General features: G+C 38.1%; 1 protein-coding gene across 2 annotated transcripts in view; it reads right to left on the minus strand.

The window, feature by feature from the left end:
- NPAS3 (neuronal PAS domain protein 3) overlaps positions 1–19999 on the minus strand; it is a 509042-nt gene extending 489043 nt beyond the window's left edge. Inside the window, exon 1 of one of the 2 annotated variants that reach the window (XM_031065822.1) lies at positions 19155–19999. In XM_031065822.1, coding sequence (XP_030921682.1) covers positions 19155–19204 — 50 coding nt within the window. In that variant the 5' untranslated portion in view covers positions 19205–19999. The remainder of the gene's footprint in view (positions 1–19154) is intronic. The other variant, XM_031065825.1, reaches the window with a different exon arrangement.
- Positions 20000–20537: the final 538 nt, after the last annotated feature.

Genomic DNA, 20537 nt, shown 5'->3' on the forward strand with positions numbered 1-20537 from the left:
GCAGGAATTTGAAACGGTTGAAAGTGATTCCAACAACATCAGCATTATTATCAAGACATTAAAGTATATCTATTTTTAAATAAATTAAAGACTGAGCTACACATAAATTACATGTTTAGCACTTAATGCTGTATTCACATACAGTGTATTTTCTGTTCGCTAATGCTAGACATTTTAATACACAGTTTAAAATATTAGGAAGTGTAAATTATCTTGTGTTAAATATGCCAAGTACTTCAGAAGTGTTAATTAATGTATTATTAAAGCAGTTTTTAGGAGGAGTGAGAAGATATTTTAAGAACTATGAGCTTTGACTAGAGTAAATGCACATATATTTGCAACCAGTTTAACAATTTGATAAAAAAGATCTTGTACTAAATAATATAAAAGGGCTTTTTGGAGCAGGGTTTTGTGTTTTCTGGTTTTATTTGGTTTTCCTTAAATAAACATACCAAATACTTTGATAGGTTAAAAAGACTTTCACTGTAACACTCAGCCTTGAATTAATCAGATAAAGATGAAAGTGAAGAATTTTGCCACCAGTGTTTCTTACTTAACTCACTCAGTTATGCCTTTCAGCTTGGTATATTTTATATGAAGGATATCTTGTTAAAACAACTGTTGAAGGCAAGTCATGTCATATCAGCCACACACCATACCCTATGGGAGCTCAAATATTCCAAAATCTGTGTTAATATAATCCTGCCACACAATTCTACTACAGAAATACAGCAGGTTTTCAGTGACATGCAAGACTTCATAAGTACCACATTATCTGTATGTCTTCCAGAAATGAGGTAAAGCCATCACAAGGATTATATTGAATCAATTTAGGAAGGTAAAAATTGTTAACAAGCACTATAATATAGCTTAGTAAGTGATTCCAATCTCTATTTATCAACTAACAAGGAAGCTGCACTTCTCAATACAGTTTCCAGTACTGCAGGGCTGCAGTAGGACAGCAATATTCTCTGGCTCAGGAAACAAATGCAACTTCTCAATAAGCATTTGCAGCTTTCTAATACAAGATTTACTGTGAATTACATCATGTGCTTCTAAATCTTTTGAGTATGTTTTTCCCTGGTCACAAAGACTAAATACAATTGCTAGGACATCCAGAATCCCTTCTGGAATACTTCCTTCAGAGACAGACTAATACCTGTTGTAGAGTTTTGAACATCAGAAAAAGCTTTCCCTGAAAAGCAAACAAAACAGGGGACTACAGGTGACAACAGAGCTATTGAGTACAAAAGTTGTTCACTACCCCCATGAATGCACTGAGAGTTCCCATATGACAACGACCAGAAAAGTGAAGACAAACCATCATGAGGATACTTAAGAATTTTAGTAAGCTAGTCAATTAGGAGTCCTTGCCAAGAAAGTCTAATTTTATTATTTGGGCTATACCCCAAATAATTTTTTTTCTTTTAAATTAGGAAAAAAACCAAACCAAAAAACAAAACAAAATTTGACAAAGTTAATTCTCCTGTTTAACCAGGCCACTCTGCAGGCTGATATTCAACTCTTAGACTGTATTTTTCAAAATATTTTCTCTTTACTGATAGAAGCTGCTATAAAAAATTCATCTCAGCATCTAGCTGATGATTGACGGTGGGGCCAGAGAGACTGCAGGAGGCTTAAGCAAGGAAAAAGAGCCCTAGCTGTGCCAGAGTGATGAAGTAGACCAATGTTTTCACACAATAATACACAATAATACAATCACAGAATATGCTGAGCTGGAAGGGATCCACAACGATCATGAGTCCTGCACAGGACCATCTCAGCCATCACACCATGTGCCCAAGACTGCTGTCCAAACACTTCTTGAACTCTATCACTCCTGGTGCTGTGATCACCTTTCTGGGAAGCCTGTTCCAGTGCCCAGCCCTGGGTGAAAAACCTTTTCCTAATATCCAACTTACACCTTCCCTGACACAGCTTCAGGCCATTCCCTTGGGTCTTGTCATTGTCATCCCAGAGAAGAGATCAGTGCCTGCTCCTCCTCTTCCCCTCATGAGGAAAATGAGGTCTCCCCTCAGTCTCCTCCAGGCTGAAGAGACCAAGTGACCTCAGCAGCTCCTCATACAGCTTCCCCTCAAGGCCCTTCACTATTTTCATTTCCTTCCTTTGGACACTCTCCAGTAGCTTTATATCTTTCTTATTTTGTGGAACCCAAAATTGCCCGAAGCACTCAAGGTGAGGCAGCCCCAGTGCAGAGCAGAGCAGGACAATCCCCTCCCTTGCCTGGCTGGCCATGCTGTGCCTGATGCCCCCCAGGGCAGGGTTGGCCCTCCTGGCTGCCAGGGCACTGCTGGCTCAGGTTCAACTTGCCATCAACCAAGGCCCCCTGGTCCCTTTCCACACTGCTGCTTTCCCAGTCTGTTCATACATCCAGGGCTGCCCCATCCCAGGTTGCTCATTTCCTCCAGTTTCAGCACACCATCCCTTTGTTCATCACTGGAGAGCCTGGTCTTTTCCTTTCTCTCTTCCAAGCTAGTTTAAAATGAGCCACACTAGCTCCTGTGCTAGAACCCCTTTTCTCCTCTGGGATAGGTGCATCCCATCAGATGTCAGTAGACCAGGTACTGAGTAGATTCTTCCATTGTCAACAAAACCAAAATTTTTCTGCTGACACTAACCTAACAGATTGATTCCTTATTAATATTATTCAGTGTTACTGGAAGAACCAATGAAATCACTACCTGTGCTCCTGATCCCTCTACCAATTGTCCCAGTGCCTGAAAGTCTCTTTTGATCGCCTTCTCTCTGTTATTTTGTCACTGCCAGGTGGAACTATCAATACTGGATAGTATTCAGGGGGCCTTACTAGACTGGACAAGTAATATCTTTTATCAGAGCCATTGGGAGACAGCAGAATTCCCTGTGAGGTGGGTATGGTCTGCATACTGGACGCCCCATTCTCCTTAGAAAGGAGTTTTCTATTACAACTACCCCTCTTTTCCTGCTAACAGAAAAAGTCCTGTTGCAAGGCACAGAGGTAGCGTTGTTTTAGGAGGTCCCACCATCCCAAAAAAGACCTTTTCCCACCTCATTGTTTGGCCTTCTGGTTCCAGAGCCTCACACCTGCTGTAAAAGCTACCAGTCCTACTTGACAAATTCTGAGAAGGAGGATCCTTCTTCGTGGTACATGCAGTGAGCGGCTTCCAGCCATCACCTTTAACAGTCCCTTGGCTGAAGGTCCTTTGACCGATTACCCTGCAGGGTTCTGAGCCCATCTGCTTCTCCACTACAATGCAGGCTCAACACTCCTGAGACTGTAGTAGCTCTGAAAGTAATTGGTCTCTCTAATTTGGTCACTCGAATACTATGTAACCTGTTCACTTCTTCCTGTAGCTCCTTCACTCGGTGACAAAGCTGCTCCCGCACAGCACAGCTCCTGCCGCAGAGCTGTTTGTCAGCCCCAGCCTCCTGAGGAGGCATCAGACACTCCCAGCAACCTGTGACCTGGAGAACTACATCTACCATCAGCAGGTCTGGCTGGCTGGAGACATAATATGGGCAGATAAAAGCACAGTTAGGACATGTTTCTGAGACAAAAGAACACTGATGGTATAATAATAAGCAGAATACTAAAATGAAAGTCTAGAAAGACAACATAAATTAAAACAAAAAGATTCCATCATCCTTTTCTAAAATGTTTGAATGAAAAAGAAGCAAATTTTGTCTAGATCTGACAACTCGATACATTTTCCAGTATACCAGAGTATATCTAGGACACAAATTCTGAAGTCACAAAAATGCTGATTTCCCTGCCTTTGTGTCTGATATTCCAAATTTTAAAATCAATCAAATATTCTGGTTTTAGGTCATAAACTGGTTTTAGCCACTAACAAGACAATGAAGTTTTATCAAAATCATGGTATATTGAATCAAAACCAGCCACAACCATTCAGCAGTAAACATAGGTAAGCTGAGTTTTTATAACTGACTACTAAGAAGTAGTGATAGTCTTGGATCAGATTTAAATATTTTTACCATTAAAACACCTACATTTTTTCTGTCCGTGGAAGAAAAAACTGTACTACATGAGGAAGCCTTTCCTCATCCAAAAGAACTCCAGAAAACCCCACAGCAAAAATCTCAAAAACTGAGATAAGCCACAAAATTCACTTATTGTTATGGAAAGGGCACTGAAGTGTTTTAACCAAGTGCTCCTCTGCTGTGTCCTGATTGACTCTGCAACTGAGAATGCAATTAGCTACTAGCATTGAGCAGTAAATTCTCTCCATAAGTGATTTCTAGATGGATATGGAACTCAGAGGCCTTGTTTTGTTTTCCAGAAATGTTACAACTGCAGTCAGCACATCTTCAGTGTATCTGACCAATCTGTAAAATCTTAACTGTAAACTGGCATACAAAATATCATTCATCTGATCCCTAACACCCAGGCAGCCATGGAAAATTACTTTCCCCTCATCTAGGTATTGTGTTTGGGTTTCACATCTACAAGCTTTTAAGCCTCCTCTAGTCTGAGAAAACTGTGCTATTTTCTTTTGTGATTTTGCTGGCGCAATGACTAGGCATGGACCTTCCTGGTTCCCCCTCAACAACAGAATATTCTATTCCTGTAAGACAATGCCAGCCTTGTTCTCCAGCTGTCAGGAGCAGAAGCAGAGAGCATGAACCCCTGCAGTTTTGACCTCTCCCTTTCCAATACACACAGAAGTTGAAGCAAAAGATATACAGATTTTTCCATGTGTTCCAAAGTACCCTTTGCTTTCCCAGCACACAAGGCTGTGGACAATACAGTTCTTAAGTTTCCCCATCAGCCATGAGGACTGCTTGACCATCAAGCAGTACCCTTTGAGGACCACAGGACTGTCCACACCTTCCTCTGTCCCCTCACCAACAGTCAGCCTCTGCCTGTGCTATTCTTTTCAGCCACATTTCTTCTACTTCAGCTGACTTGCTAACCAGGGACCTGCCCCTGTACCTTGCACAAGTTTCATTTGTCTCAGAGAGCATGTTACCCACTCAACCCTCTCAATTCCAAGCCAGTGTCCCTGGCTCTGTTTTAAAGAATTTGATTTAACAAATGCCCTTTTTCCTACTCTTCTGAGCACCCTTCATATAGGCAAGTTATGACTCAAATAGGAATGATTTCACTTTTCTGTCACACATGTTCATGTGTCCCTGAATAAATACATATGTGCACACCAGTGTGACAACCAAACTCACACATGTCTGCAGACAGAATTAGCTACACAGTGCAAGCTACAGACTCAAATGGTGATCCACCCACATATCCAGACGGCACTCATCCTAAATACCTACTTATTTACACTGAATTTCCAAACTGCAAACTGAACTGTCTTCCATCACAAATACTCTTTGATGAACATTTTACACAGCCTTATTTTAACTGTATTATGACAAAAAGCTGGGAAAAGAGAGAGTTAGAAGAATAGGTAAAATGCTACTGTTCCAACTAAATAGGATATTATGCACCCAGGAATTAGTGACTATGCAAGACACAAGGCAAATAAGAGGCCAGTCTTATGGCAACTGAAATAGTAGCTGCTATTACCTTTAACTATCTACTAAAGACCTATTCATCTCAAAGAAGATAGATCTTACTGAATTTGTATTAAATCAAATCTTCCTCTGATAGTTTGAAAAAAGAATTTCTGGAAAAGTCAGCCAATTATTCTGGTAGGAACTAAAAAGTGTAAGCATGACAGCGCTTTTCATTTTCAAGAAATACTACTGAGAGAGAAAGTAGATTATTGGGGTTTAAGGACATAGAAGACTTTAAATTACAGGAAAAAAGAAAATAATTCAAGATATTCAGACTTTTTTCTTACTGTTCTTGAAAGATTGTGGGTATACAGTGAAAGGGGTTAAAATAAGGCTCAGAGAAAAAACACACAGCACACTTACAAAAATTGATATCACACAGCAGAACATGTTTTGAGAAAATTGTGTCTTACATATACAAATCAAGGGTCTATTTTTCACTGACTAGAATGAGGATAAAAAACCAGTATGATTTTCACATTCTAAATCTGCTTTCAGATACAACACTGGAAAACTACTTGCCAAAAAAGATCTGTAAGCAACAGCATGATAATTCATTCTACCACAATATTTTTTTTCACCAGTGTGGTGAAAAGTTACAACTCTGCCCTAAATTTTCCTATGTTTATTGAGAGGATTGTTCACTACTATTTAACAAGCATTGTAACACCAGTATTTATGTTTTAACTAATATTTTTTGGGTCCCTTGCATCTGAGACCATAACTGAATTATGTTGAACAGTTCCCCAGTTACCTTCCTGCCCCATTATATTTACCTGTTTTCTCCTGGCAGAAAGCATTTGCAGTGTCATCTGGAATGCACACTATGATCTCCCAAACACCAGCCTCAAGTCAGGGGAAACATTGTTGGCTTGTACATTAAAACCACTACCAGGCACTGATCTATCTATCCAAGCACTCCCTAAAGCTCTACAGAGGGATGTCCCTGCCCCAACAAAGAATGCAGCCTTCTTTCTAGGGCTGAAGGTTAAGAAACAGGGAGTACAAGCAGTGGTAGAGGAAGCTATGGGGATTGCAATGAATATTTAGTAATATAGGTTAAGGCTGGGGAGAATTGCAGTATCAAAACATAAGCATGAAGGGGGGAAGGAAATAATTCTGGTTCACAGTTACTATTGCATTTGGCCCAAAATGAATTAACTTTCTGTTCTTAATGTCATCTTGCTACCTTCATGCAATATGCAACACCTGTATCAACTCAAACTATGCTTTTCATTCTAACGCAGATGTAAAATTTTGCTAAAACATAGCAATAGAGGGCTGGTATTTGCATACACTGGATTTGGTCATCCAAACTGAATTTAGTTGTTTGTCAATCAAAAAATACCTACACATAAGAGTCATCAAAGCAAGTCAAAATACAAAGTCATAAATATTGTATTGTGGGTACAAGCAGGAGACCCGACAACCATCAGTAAGCACGCACTTATTTTAAAATTTACAAACTAGTCTTAGATAAGCACATGGGAAAAGTTAAAACAATATTAATCTAAAAGTAGCTACACACCAAAATGAATTTTACTATATTTCACCTAATCACCAATATCTTCTCAAATATGTTTGATAAGACAAACAGCTAAGTCTTGCCTTTACAGTGTACTTGGAACATGCAGAGCATTAACCCTGAGAGCAGAGGAGCCCTTATAAAGCCCTACTTCCCTTCTGCAGAGCCTGACATTGAACAGCATTTTCTGCTACACTCCAGCTTATTGCAAACACCCCAACAGCACATGGATAGAGTGAATGTTCATCAGCATTCAGGAGTGAGACCACACACATCAGGACTGTGGTGCTCTCCAGAAGCAAAAAAACAACAACAACAAAAAAACCCCAAAAAAACCTCCCACTTGCAACCATGAACATATTGCTGCTGTGACACCAAGTCCCCATACATATATTTGCAGGATCGTTTGGCCAGTGCTAACTATCCTTTGAAAAGCACTCAGCTCAGGAGGTTCTACAAGCCTGAAAGCTCAGAGAAGGTCACAACTTCCTTAAACTGTTCCTGAGAAAAACAGGACTTAGTCTAATAAAAGCCAGTGCATTGAAGAGTCAACCAATTCCCATATAAAAATTCTCTAAACATCTATACAACATGGCATTTCATCCCCCTTCTTATGAATTCTTAAAAGACTCTAAGAGCAGAGTCCACCTACCCCCCCCCGCCAAATTAAGGCAGACAATATATCCCTAGGTTTCCACCTAAAATAGATTGTATCTGGTATAAACTAGGGGGAAGGATGAATAGTTCATTGCTTGGACTAATTTTATTCTTTTGGAGTGTAGAAAATTCGGAAAAGCTAATGTGATTTTCTACCTTTTGGAATGCATTTCATTCCATTAGTGATAATGTCAACAATTAGATTTCAGTTTAACCTTCAAAATACAACCTAGACCTGGAGCAGTTGATTAGCTCTTCTTTTGACATGACACAAATTATTTTTTTTATAACTTTCAAATGCACTTAGTGAGGAGGTGAGGTAAAAATAAGCCAACATCAACAATGGAAAAATCCCTATCTAATGAAGTTGCCTTAACCTGTTCAGTAAACTTAAGAGCTTTTGCGTATTACACAGTATCACAATCCTATAAGATACAAATCTACCAGCTGTGAACTTCACTGCCATTCACTAGTACCTCCTTTATGGATGATTATCTGATTCCATGCCTTTTGCAGCAATTTCAATGCCACAGTCACCACTGATGCTGATGCATGGTCTGGATACATGCCTGGTGCTCCCCAGAGTGATATGAATCAGAGCTGTCTCAGTCACGCTGGGTCCAGCATGTAACATAACCATCACCAGTAATCAAGCAGCAATGCAGCAGCTCCAAAAGCTGCTGCCCCAGGAAGCAAGAAGGCCTCCTGCTATGATAACCATAAAATGCTCCCTTTATGCACCAGATCTAGGTGTTGCCCAAAGCACACACTGACGCTTTGTGCCTGGCTAGATTCTGACTGCCAGGCTTTTCACTGCAACATTGGTTGATAGATTTTGAGGGGGTGAAAAAGATCAGAATACATTTGGAAAGTTTTTGTTTACATCATTTGATTTCAAGGCAAAGGAGATCAACCATGTGAGATTTAGCACTGTCACAATCAGGCAAATCACACCATCAGCATGATTCTATGGAGACCAAAACTAAAATAAGTAAAATATGTCAAATAAGTCAAGCAACTCAGAAGATTAGGTTTCTCACCCTTAATGCAAGTCTACAACAAGAATATCTGAAATGACAAAAAATTTAATTATATTATGAAAAATAGGATTGATTTTTAAATGCAGTACAGCTCTTGAGTCTCTTTATCCCAATGATTATTCACTACAGAGTCAAGGAGCAACTAATGTCCCTTCATATTCTACAATAGGAGTCTTATTTTGTTGAGCTCTGAAATCAAGAATAGTGAATCACTAAAATCAGATGAGGTTGGCATTAGGAGCATTTTGCCAATAGAGCAATCCTGGTACACCTCTGTGGCAAAGCACTAAGCATGTAATCAGCTATATCAGCAAAGATCAGCTTTAGACTCATACAGGAAAGTCATCACTTTTTAGCAAAACAAGCAATATCAGTAAAAGAACAGTTTTGCAAGTAAAATAGTATATGTGTAGAGGTTTCTGCTGATGGATCTTTGTCCAAGTGGGATACTACATCACTTAGATAGCTCCAATTGATCAAGCTATACCAAAATATACTATAGACTTGCCTTGTATTCTGCTCTTAATCTTAGTTCAGTATTTCCCTCTGTACGTACTAAATAACAAAACCCATTCAACCTGCCAAGTTAGCAAAATATAAATGTCCTTTTTAGTGTAACATGTAGCTCACAATGTAGAGCACAGCAGCATTCTTGATGCAAAGAAAATAGTGCTAGACAAAGCAATGGTACGTGCTACACCAAAGCAAGCTACAACCCATCCATTGCTCAGTACTGGTCATTGTTCCATGGGTTTCAGGCTGCCTAGTGTGCAGCCCAGTGCAGACAGTGTCTGCAACCCTGTGATGCTTCCAGACAGTCCCAGGACTACCAGGCTGCCAAACACATTGCACCCTGCAGTTTGACTGGTTACACAAAGCCTTTTATCGCTTGAAAATCTTTGTGCTCTCTCCCTGTGCCTGAACCATCTACATGTTCCTCACTGAGAATTGCCAGTGGAGAGCACTCCCAGAAATGACAGATTTTCTACAGGGGAAAGGGGAGTTGCACAACGGCCCCTCTCTTCCAGCCATGTGAATCAGGATGTACAGTGGCTTACATGAAAGGATATGCAGAAGGGGACTGTGACACAGACAGCAGCCTCTCCTAACACAGCAATGATCTTAGAGGTATCAAAGGTAAAAACCATAAGTGAAGTCCAGTGCAGTCACAAGGCTTGAAGGACTACTGCCCCAGGCAGCAAATGAGTCACTGGAATTTAGCAAGAGGGTGGGAAACTGTACTGGCAAGGAGATAATTGATCAAGATATTGAAATTCAGCAGCCCAAGACCTGCACAAAGATGTGTACAGATCCTGGCTGTGAGTCAGCTGTGGAGGAAACACGCTGCAGTGTCACAGCTAGCTATGGACAGCTACATGAAATTAATTCATTCAACTGCTGCTGCATTCCCCACAGTCCATTTAGCTGACTTTTGTGCGGAGGTAGGGGAATTTCACCTTTTATATAGATGCAGCTGGAAAGACTACACTCAAATTATTCCCAGTACGCAACACATACTCCAAGTAGTGCAGCCTGATTAAATGGTACATGATACAGCATCTTAGACTACTCTGCATCACAGTCTGTAATCTCAAAGATGGCACAGACCCAACACTGCTTATGAAACCACAAGACAAAGTTCAGTGCAACTATAACAGGCAAAGGTATCTCCTTTCATGGGTCTCCTGTTGCTCAATGTGCAGAAAATTTGAAGTGTGACAGACTATGTCTTTCCTTTGTGTTGGCCAAATTTTTTGTTTGGTATCCACAAATAATTTAATCCCTATTTGCCAGAGATTAAGGGGAAAACTTAATTACATAATTTTTAGTTCATAAGGTACAGTGGTTTTCTTGTTATTTGTTATTTTGAGGTTTTTTTGTTAGCTTTTCGAAACAATAATAGAGAATCACTTCATACCTAAAACAATCTAAAATTTTCACCTTCCTATTGCATTTAGGTAGAAGTATACTTTATGCTTCATTCTTTTTCCTTAAAATTACTGAATTTTCTTTCTTTGCAATAGTGTGTGTTCTATGTGTGTCCATATATGTACACGTGCACATGAGTGTGAACATGGAACTTTAAAGACCACAAACACCTGACAAATACCTGTACAACAACAAAAGTAAAATTTTATAGAATGCAATACAAGTCTTGTTTTCTGTATACCAGTTTGACACAATGCAGACTTTGTTAAACATTCACATGTTTTAACTGAAGCACAATTTGTCTTAAAGGGAAAGCAAATCAGTATTAAACACTTTGATTATAGGTATCACCATCATAATGGAATTTTAGCATGTTTATGATAACAGTTTCTTTATAAATAAGTTCAAAGTTTAGCAATATGGTCTATTTGGATGTGAAATGAGAGCCGTGTCACTTTTGCATCATAAAACCCTATGGCCAGGTAGAAGAATTCATTGATTGTTAAATAACAGTTTAGCCTTAAAATTAGGCAAGATACAGCACTGTGGAGGGCTTCTAAGTAGCCAAATTAAAAAAAAAAACCTAAATATTTAGAACATGATTTTGAGCTTCCCATTTTGGGAGGTGGAAGAAAAATGAGAAACAAAATGCTAATGAAAGGTTCATTTTTAGTAAACTCTGAACTTTTTTCAATAGAGCCTTATGCTTGCTAATTTCATTATTTAATCTTCTATTCATCTGAAAAACACATGTAGTTCTAAATAAAAGCACCATTTGGAAAAGAAATTAAAAATAATTCATTAAGGAAACTAATATGAAAGATTTCAGGATTTCCAAAAACTACCTATTGACTCTTCTTTTTAGATAAACATAGTACCTAAATCTGCTAACCATTTGGAAATAATCTAGCTTTGTTTCCAGAAACAGCTTTCCAAAAAAAAAAAAAAAAAAAAAAGCAAATTTACTAGTAGCCATCACTACAAACATACAAATTTTCAAAGCAGAATTGTCTGTGTATTTCAACAACATCACTATGCGAAACAAGCCTCACATTACTTGAAAGGAGGCTGCAGCCATCTCACACTGCTGCAAGTGAAGAGTGTGCTCATGACTCACTGCCCCTGCCTGGTTGCAACTCATCAGTGCCGGCAGCCCTAATCTGCTCCCAGACATTATGACCAGCAGCTCTGATATATGGATTAGATCTACCTCAAGTACTCCGTGCAGGGAAAGAACTCCATGAGCCCTTTATTCCCTACGGAGTACCTGTGCAGGAGAATAAATCAGTGATATGAAAGAAAACATGAAATCCTTCCCAGTAAAATTTGCAGATGACACAAAAGATAATAAAATGGTAAATACCAGGGAGTTGTCAGTTCCACAGATTGCATGGCAGCCTGGGCTCACCTGAATAAGATGTGTTTTAACACAGCTGAGCACAAAGCTGTCTATCTCGTAACTAAGAGCACACATTCCAAACAAAGACAATATAATATGCTAGAATGAGGCATATGGATGATGGTGGATAACCAAATTAATATTAGCCTACAGTGCAATACCCTGGCTAGAGCAGTGAAAAAATCCCTTGATGTACAAGGGAGTAAACACGGAGTAGCAATAGGAAAGGATTATATAAATCACTACCGATGTTGAGACAAGAATCCTTCTTTCTGTTTCAAATAGCATGTAACAACATGGTTCTAGTTTATATCTGTGATCCCCAAGCATTCCCATAGGAACAACTAAAGGACTATACTAGTATTCCAACTAGAAAGCCTTAATCAGCTACAAGAAGCATTCAAAATTCTGGAAAACTTGCCCTGCTAAAAATGAGAAACCCGTGTCAAAGAGGAGGAGAAATGATTACTGGTTTACTGTCTACAGATATTTAAATGGAGAGGTGGAAGGAAATGAAGAGTATCATTAATATTAAAGGAGAACTTTTCAGTTTCTTTATGCTGGATTTTGCACGCTTCTGCTACATAAAATTAGAAAAACGGACAGAAAATAAGGTAACAATACTTAACAAATAGTAAGTACTGTTCATCTAAAAAGAAGCAGGATTTTCTTTCATCTGAAGTTTTTATAATCAGCATCTTTCTTCTAAAAAGAAGTTGCAAGACTGTGTCAGTATCTTATATTGCTGTTTAAGGCAGATGAACACAAAAAGTTAGACTTCTGTCATTCAAAAGCATAGTTAAAATACCCCAGGACAGCTTTGTTACTACAACTTCTGCCACTTATTTGAGCTTTACAGCAGGTATTTAGCTAGCTCCTTATATTTGTGGGACAATTATTTCCCAAGTTATGGAATGATCATTTAAGCTGTTAGTAAGCCAGATGAACTTCTCAATCCTTTCCCAATTCATATTTTGAATATGCTTGGTATTAATGCTTCTGTATTTGTGCAAAGCAGCAAGTTACTGAAAGAGCATGAGAAAAGTGAAACCTTGCTGAATACGCAGAAAAGCTCAGTCACAGATAATTTGAATTGATCTTCCCATTCTGAAACCAGTAATATGACTTCTGGAAAAAAAAAAATAAAAGCACTACAAAACCACACCATAAAAAAACCCCATGAAATGAACAACAGAACAAGACCCCTTCTGAAATGAGAAAGAAGTGCAAAAGCAATTTCAGTACAATATCAAAAAACCTGACTTAACAGGGAATTAGCAAACTGTGACTAATATTGTATTGAAAGGGTGTGGTTACAGGACCTGAAGACCCAGACAGTTTAACGAAGGTAATTGCCTAATTCATTAATTGAACAATACCAAATTCACTTCAGAATTTGACTCACACATGTATTACAATTTGATATGCAAAGCTTAAGTGAACCTTCAAAATTTACATTGAGTTATAGACTGAACAGCATTTTGTAAACCTAAATATGGTCCTATACTTTTCAGGGGAAGAAAATCTTCAGGTAACATGTATGCATCACACCTACTCTCTATTCAGGCTACATCCCAATCATCTCAAAGTAAAACTTTAAAGCCAGTGCAACATCTAACCGCATCATAATCAAAAAATGACAAAATTTCTGTTACTAAAAAATGTAATTTTTGAGCGCTGTTCTCTCAAATGCTCCAATCAACCAAGGATTAGAGGTTCAACTTAATACTAGCCAGTGATCATTAATCATTTTAAAGTACCACAGCTAATCTCATTTCTCAGCCAGAGAGAGCCCACTCATGTCTTATGTGTAAGGGAAACGTTGGTTTACTTTGGAATGTGTTTTAAATTTGGTTAACGACACCTTTCTTCTTCCCACAAAAGACATCTAGAACGCCTCAGAACAGAGAATCCACAAATATGCTCAATGCTACACAAAGGCAAGAGCAAACATAGGCAGTGGTAACAGGGATAAAGTTTCTCCAGGCAGCCTCACACCCTGAGGCTGTAAGGATAGGTTGACTTATGTTAAAAGCCTGCCACATGAGTATAGCAGTGGCTTCTCTGCCTTTTGCTGCTAGAGAATGAATTGGGTTGTAAGCTTTCAATATTTTCTAAGAGGTCAAATTTATGAAGAGGAGATATTTAGTATCTTCTTCAAATACATCTATTAAATTCACATTGTGAGAAGTAAAATCAAGCTGTGAAGTGATGGAACATTGCTGCAAAGTGAAATCTACTGTGGAAGAAGATTCAACCTCCTCTCCTTCCTGTTTTACTGGAGCAGAGCAAACTAAATAGCAGCTTTTTCAGTTCTTCTCTCAAGTTAACCCCTAAACATGGGATCCTGAAGCCATTGTTGGAAAAAAATACTCATGTACTCTACAGCATTAGCCTGAATGACAGTCCTGTTGTCTTACATATTTTATCTTTTTCCTGGAGCTAAAATAATTGTTTAAGACTAGTGTATCTTTTCCTTAGCTATATAGTGGCAGATGAGTCAGAATATACAAACAAAAATTCTGAAGAGACTTATGTTTTTCTAAGGCAATTTATGTGCAGCATCACAACTAAGAAACAAGATGGAGAAAAATAGCAATGCTCAGGCATCATCAGCCTTTCTGCACTGCTTCAATGACTATACTGACCTGAACCAGCAGGCCCAGCTGCAAGGGGCCGGCTGGGAGTTCTAACCCACTTTGACAAAGCCAAGACTCTCCATTTGGAGCCACTACCTCATCTTCTGCAGGGTTCTTACAGCTTTATCAGCCTTAAGGTGGACACTGGTGGTGGGCACTATGGACCACTTCAAGTACCCATCTTCCCATGTTCTGCACCTGGCTGAATTCCCTCAGTAGAAACCCCAGGAGAGCCTGTTAAAAGGTTTATATTCTCATTTGTGCTGACTAGTGCAGCCATTAGATTTCTCATGTATGCAAACCAATCCTGATTTTGCTATATCAATCTGATAAATATATAAATGTCTTTAGAGACTGAATGGAATAGCTTAGGCTCGCACTTCCTTTTCTCATTTGTAGAAATATTTATGCATTTGATTCAACATGGAGTCTGACAGGAGCTTACTTTGGTCTATTAAGTTTGGATGTTTTGAGCATTTACAGGCTCAGGATGAACATTTGTATGTAATCAAGCTACACATTCCAGGACAGGTTGCTCCCCTAAACTGAAATCACTGAGCCTTCTTTCTATGTTCATTTCACTAACTTGCTGAGAAATAAAAAGAGCTAATAGGCCCATAGCTGTATTTGTGAGATTTAAATGAATTAGGTGTTTTCCTTACATATTTATTCAATGCTCTTGATTTCAGAAGAAACAGCTTACTGCAGAACTCTTCCATGTTCTCTGTATTCCTGAAGAGAGACATGACCTTTAAGTCTCCTTAATATGGACAGGACAAAGGAAGGTAGACATGATTCTTCCACCCTTGCTTGGGAGATAACACACAACAGCCACCCAGGTGATACCCTGAAGGGCCATTTTTGAAGTGGTTTCCAGGCTGAGAATAAAAAAATTCTGAGATATCTTCTGCTTGTACTCAACAGGTCCCCTGCAGACAGGCAAAACCGCTCATTTTTGACATGCCAGTATTCTTTGTAATTTTGCAACAAATAAAAGGAGAGCATGGGCAAGTAGCTCTGCTTTGTTCATTGTTTTGACATTCCATAAAGGTGAGGAAGGTGCAAAGCAGGGTTGTCTGAACAAGCAGAAGAAAGATTTTTCAATCTGGGCAGAGGGAAAAACCTTGGCAGTTTAGTTATAGCAAAGTAGTTAGAACTGAACAAGAAATATCTTTTTTTGTTGTCAGTTTTGTTTGACATGACAAAAGAAGCGCCTGGACATACCTTGCTACAGCTGGGGCAACTGGAAAAGAAAAAGAGAAATATTTAGGAGTTGATGGACAGCTGTATTCCAGGCCAGTAACTGACAGGCCTCTGGTTTTACCTCCCTAGCTTAAGACAAGCCCCTACCACTTGTGAACATAGAAATTATTTGTAATGATTTTGGATCTTACTTTAGATCTTTTTAGAGAGCATATTTATGTGTTCAGTGACCTAAAAAACCCACAGGCCCATGGCAATCAAGGTGAGGGACAATGTAGGAGGGGAGAAATCTGTTGTCTTTTGCCACCATCTTTTGAAATTGTATGTTCCACTCTATTCCAAGTGAGGGATCCAGCAGCAGCTGTGACATTCAGTTGCAAGAATATCATAAAGAGTCTAGAAAAATCTGTATAAGAACACTTACTATTTTTGCCCATTTTATATATATTAGCTAGCAAACCATTAGTCCAGCTCCTCAAGAATTTGTACCACAAAGACCTATCTGCAATTTTTTTTAATAGTACTAGAAAGTATTTACGGATCCATGCTTTTAAGAACTTTTACAAATGTTTATTTCCAGTATTTATTAGCACTAAAATTTGTTTATAAATGTTACTTCCCCAAATATTTTCTGAAAAGTATTTTTGGCATAGAAGGTTACAGTATGATCCTCTGAAATTTTTACAGAAAGGATCAGAATATCTTAATTTCAACAGCTAAGTAGCTTTACACAAAATACTTTTAGCAGGTACATGCTTAAGCATAAGTCCAGAGTAGGTTCTCTGCATAACACTTCTTTAAATTTTAAAATTACTAGACAGGAAAAAAGTCAAGTTCCAAAATCCATGATTCTCTGTCCTGTCCTGGTCTGTCTGGCCAGCCCTTAAAATTCCCTTAGCTTTCAGAATAAAGCAGTTTGCTGCTTTGTATCCAGTCCAAAAATTAACCTGCACGAGAAAGGAGTCACACAGCCATTTCTCCTAACAGCTAGTAGCATTTTTAGATCCATTCTTCCTTTCCCAACCTAATCAGGAGAGAGACTGCGCATCTGAGATGCACATGAACATCTAGTACCAAATGTTCATATGTCTTGAAACACTAAAGGCTTTCAAAGCGTTATGAAAAGAGCTTGATTTTTTTTTTTTGGTCTTGATTAGTGAGCAGTTTTCAGAAACTTTCTGTAATATTTTTGGAAATAAATTACTGTGGTAATACACTACCAAAAACATCCACTGGGAAGAAGAGAGGAAGAATGCCTGAGAGAGTTTAAGTAGCATGGAAGAAGACCCAAGAGAAAATTTCCCGAATCAAAAAGGACTCTATATCTTCTCCAGAAAGATCTAGCTGTTGGCCTCCCAAAATAATCTATGTTTTTTACAAGCAAGGTGAACTGGGCTATAATAATTCAGAATTCACATTTCAGAAATGACAAAAATATCAAAATCAACATTGTTGCACAATCAGTCTGATTTTTGGATTTTGCCTACTTTTATTTACAATTGCATAGGAGTATCAATTATTTCATTTTGTGGGCAGAACAGCTAACTGGTTTTAAGTGTACTGACTATAAATTATACCTAATTTTAAAAAAACGAAATCAAGATAATCAACTGTATTGCAGCATTCAGAGTGAAGTCATCACCGTATTTAACACTCATGACAAACTGTGCCAAGTTTTCTTATTTCCACAAAGTTTCAAAATCTTGAAGTTGTTCTAAAAACTGATATAAATATTGCACAACAAATCTGTTTCATATGTTTAAATAAATGAATATATTTTTATGCTTACTGAACTTACAAGAGAAGCAAAAACACTGAAATTAAGTTCTGTGGTAACATTTAAAATCATACTAGATGTAGACTGCTTCAGTTACCCTGGACACTGCCATTATTTAGAGAGGTAAAAGGGAAAAGCCACGAAAAATTCAAAAAGTTCAGGAAGTATTTATGTCTATGTGTATCAGGAATAAGTCATATCTCACACCAAAAGTAGCCACTCACAAAAAAAAAGCCAAGCAAGAGGTCAGATTTTCATTTTGGCTCACCAAGTTACACTGATGCTGTAATTATTTTGATAAATCTAGATTTCTCTTTTCCTCTCACTTCTGTAAACCAAAACGATAGTCTTCATTTACATCGAAGTGACAGCTTTTACTGATGTGGTTGTACCTATTACTAAGAGAAAAGATTCAGGAAACAAGCAGCAGGTTATAGAATCAAAAGAGGGAATGAGAGAATATGATCTAAAAAACTGTAATGAGTATGATTGCCCTTGCCAAAGAAACAGTTTGTTTTGATGCACAGCACAACTAATTTTTAGAATTTAAGGGGTTATTGGAAAATGAAATGTTATACAGAGGATGATAATGGTAACACTGGTATACAAAACAGGTATATAGTTGGAGCATGAAAAGCAAACACTAAGTGACAGAATGCAGTTTCAAAATCCAGCGAGATAACAGAGAATTCATAATGCATTTACAATATATTAATACAAAATCATCTGCAACACACCTGTCAAATACATACTCTTCAATTCTATGTTGAAATAGATAATTAAATCCTTGTTGCAGTAAAATAGAAACTTCACTGCTTGCAGAACTAACAGAAGTCAAGCCCTTTGCATTTGCCTGCCCAGAGCAATAGTATTTTTGTCAGAAGCACCAGTAATGATCTTGAGTTACGCACAAAAGCGAGCTCTGTTAGGGCAACGGACAAAGGCAAATGACTGCAAAGAAAGAGGACTCAACTTCAATTTAACTGTCCTGTAAGGTACATACTAATTAGCTGCAAAGCTATGAAATCCTAGCTAGCATGTTAAGTCTGCTACATGACAGTATAATTTGACTTCTTAAAGGATTATGCAAATTACAACTCATCATTCCATTACATGACTGAAAAAAAGTGACAGCTAATTTATACATAACACACCTTTCAAATCCCTAAGATGTGAAGCACCTGTGCAATACATTTTGCCTAGATTTTCTAGCGTGTACACTCTTGTTTATTGCACTGTACATAAGCATACCTAAGAGATTTAGAAAAGTCTTAGGGTTTTTTATTTGCTTTTTAGCTTTTAGAGCACAATCCCAAAGAATTAAACAACATACTTCGGTCCCTGCTGTAGAGTTTTTGCACACAAGCGTACGCTTTCAACACGCGTGTAATTTCAGAATAGCAGGAGAGCATGAGCACTAAATGCATGAGCTAGAGGCAAGACTCACACAGATTTCAACATACTTCTGGTAGGTAGATTCACAGTAGATTCCGTCATATCGGTAGATTTTCCTACATTCTGATTGGTTGGGCAGAGGATGCTGGACAGTTATTCTGTAGAGGCATCAAAAACAGATAGACATGACTAGAGGATCTCTACAGGTAACTGTAATGCAGGACAAATCAGTATGTTGAAATTGATTTTTTAAATTTTATTTTTAAATTAAATGCCTTTCTGATCTCTTTAAATCAACTGCTTTGTGCACATAACACCCACAGTTTCCACTTTTCAAAATTTGCACTGAGAGTAAACTAAACTTCAATTCTCCACAAGAATGGTGCTTTTTCCCCATCCAATAAAAGTGGAAGAGGTATGGAATTTTATAAATCAAGTTGATATTCCACATAGTTTGTATAAATACAGTAGTGCTTTTACAATTGATTATTTATTGTTTACTGTTGCAATCCTTCTTCAGGCAGAACATTCATTTGTGTCAGCTGGGAGTTTGTCCAGACAAAGACCAAATAACCCTCCAATTTAAAATGTCAACAGCAATTCTCACATTTGCACAGAATGAGGATGTTGTGGTATTATGAGGACTGTGATTGAAGGTGCTCAGCACCATCTGAATAATGCCATATGTTCTCGGATCGACTGAAAGAAAATGAAAGTGATTGGCAGCAATCAGGAGGTGCGCAGCATCTTGTAAAATCAGGCCCTAAAAGATTTGTCAATCATTCTCTTATTCATCCCTCCCCAGCTCCCCGTTAGCAGAAAATATAATTTGGCTATAAAAATTCAATGTTGTTTTTAAAATATACTTGGGAATTGCACACAAAACAGTACCCACCAATTTTCTTTTTTTTCCCTCCTTCTTCTCTGGAATAAAAACACACTTTAGATGCTTTTGTATCTTCTACAAATTAATACCTTTTTCCCTTGTAATTTAATGGTATTTCACTGGAGTAAGGATAAATTATTTGAGAAATTTCACAGGTTTTTCAAACGAAGAATTTTAGGCTGTGATTTTTTAAAAATAAATATTCTAGTGAGTAGAGAATTATTTTATGTTATCATTATTTTATAGTATTAACATCTACATAGCTCTAAGCTAGTCTTGGTTTTTAAAATCGTTTCAACAGTAATTTAAGACTGCAAGTTTGAGAAAAAAACTGGTATTCTCCAGCTACAAGCTCTGTGAGCAAATGGAAAGTTATCTATTGTGGAAACTGAGGACCTCCCTCGATAAGACTGCACCTACAGTGTGTCAAGTGCAAACAAATTCATGCCTGCACAGCCCCGCTTCCTTGCTTATTTAAGGTAGAAACCTGGTCTGAGATGGCCTCAGCACTGTTTTCACCCCGTGGGACCCCACAGGCAGAAGAAAGAA

The sequence above is a fragment of the Geospiza fortis genome, unplaced genomic scaffold (genome assembly GCF_000277835.1).
Source record: "Geospiza fortis unplaced genomic scaffold, GeoFor_1.0 scaffold54, whole genome shotgun sequence".
Classification (NCBI taxonomy): domain Eukaryota; kingdom Metazoa; phylum Chordata; class Aves; order Passeriformes; family Thraupidae; genus Geospiza; species Geospiza fortis.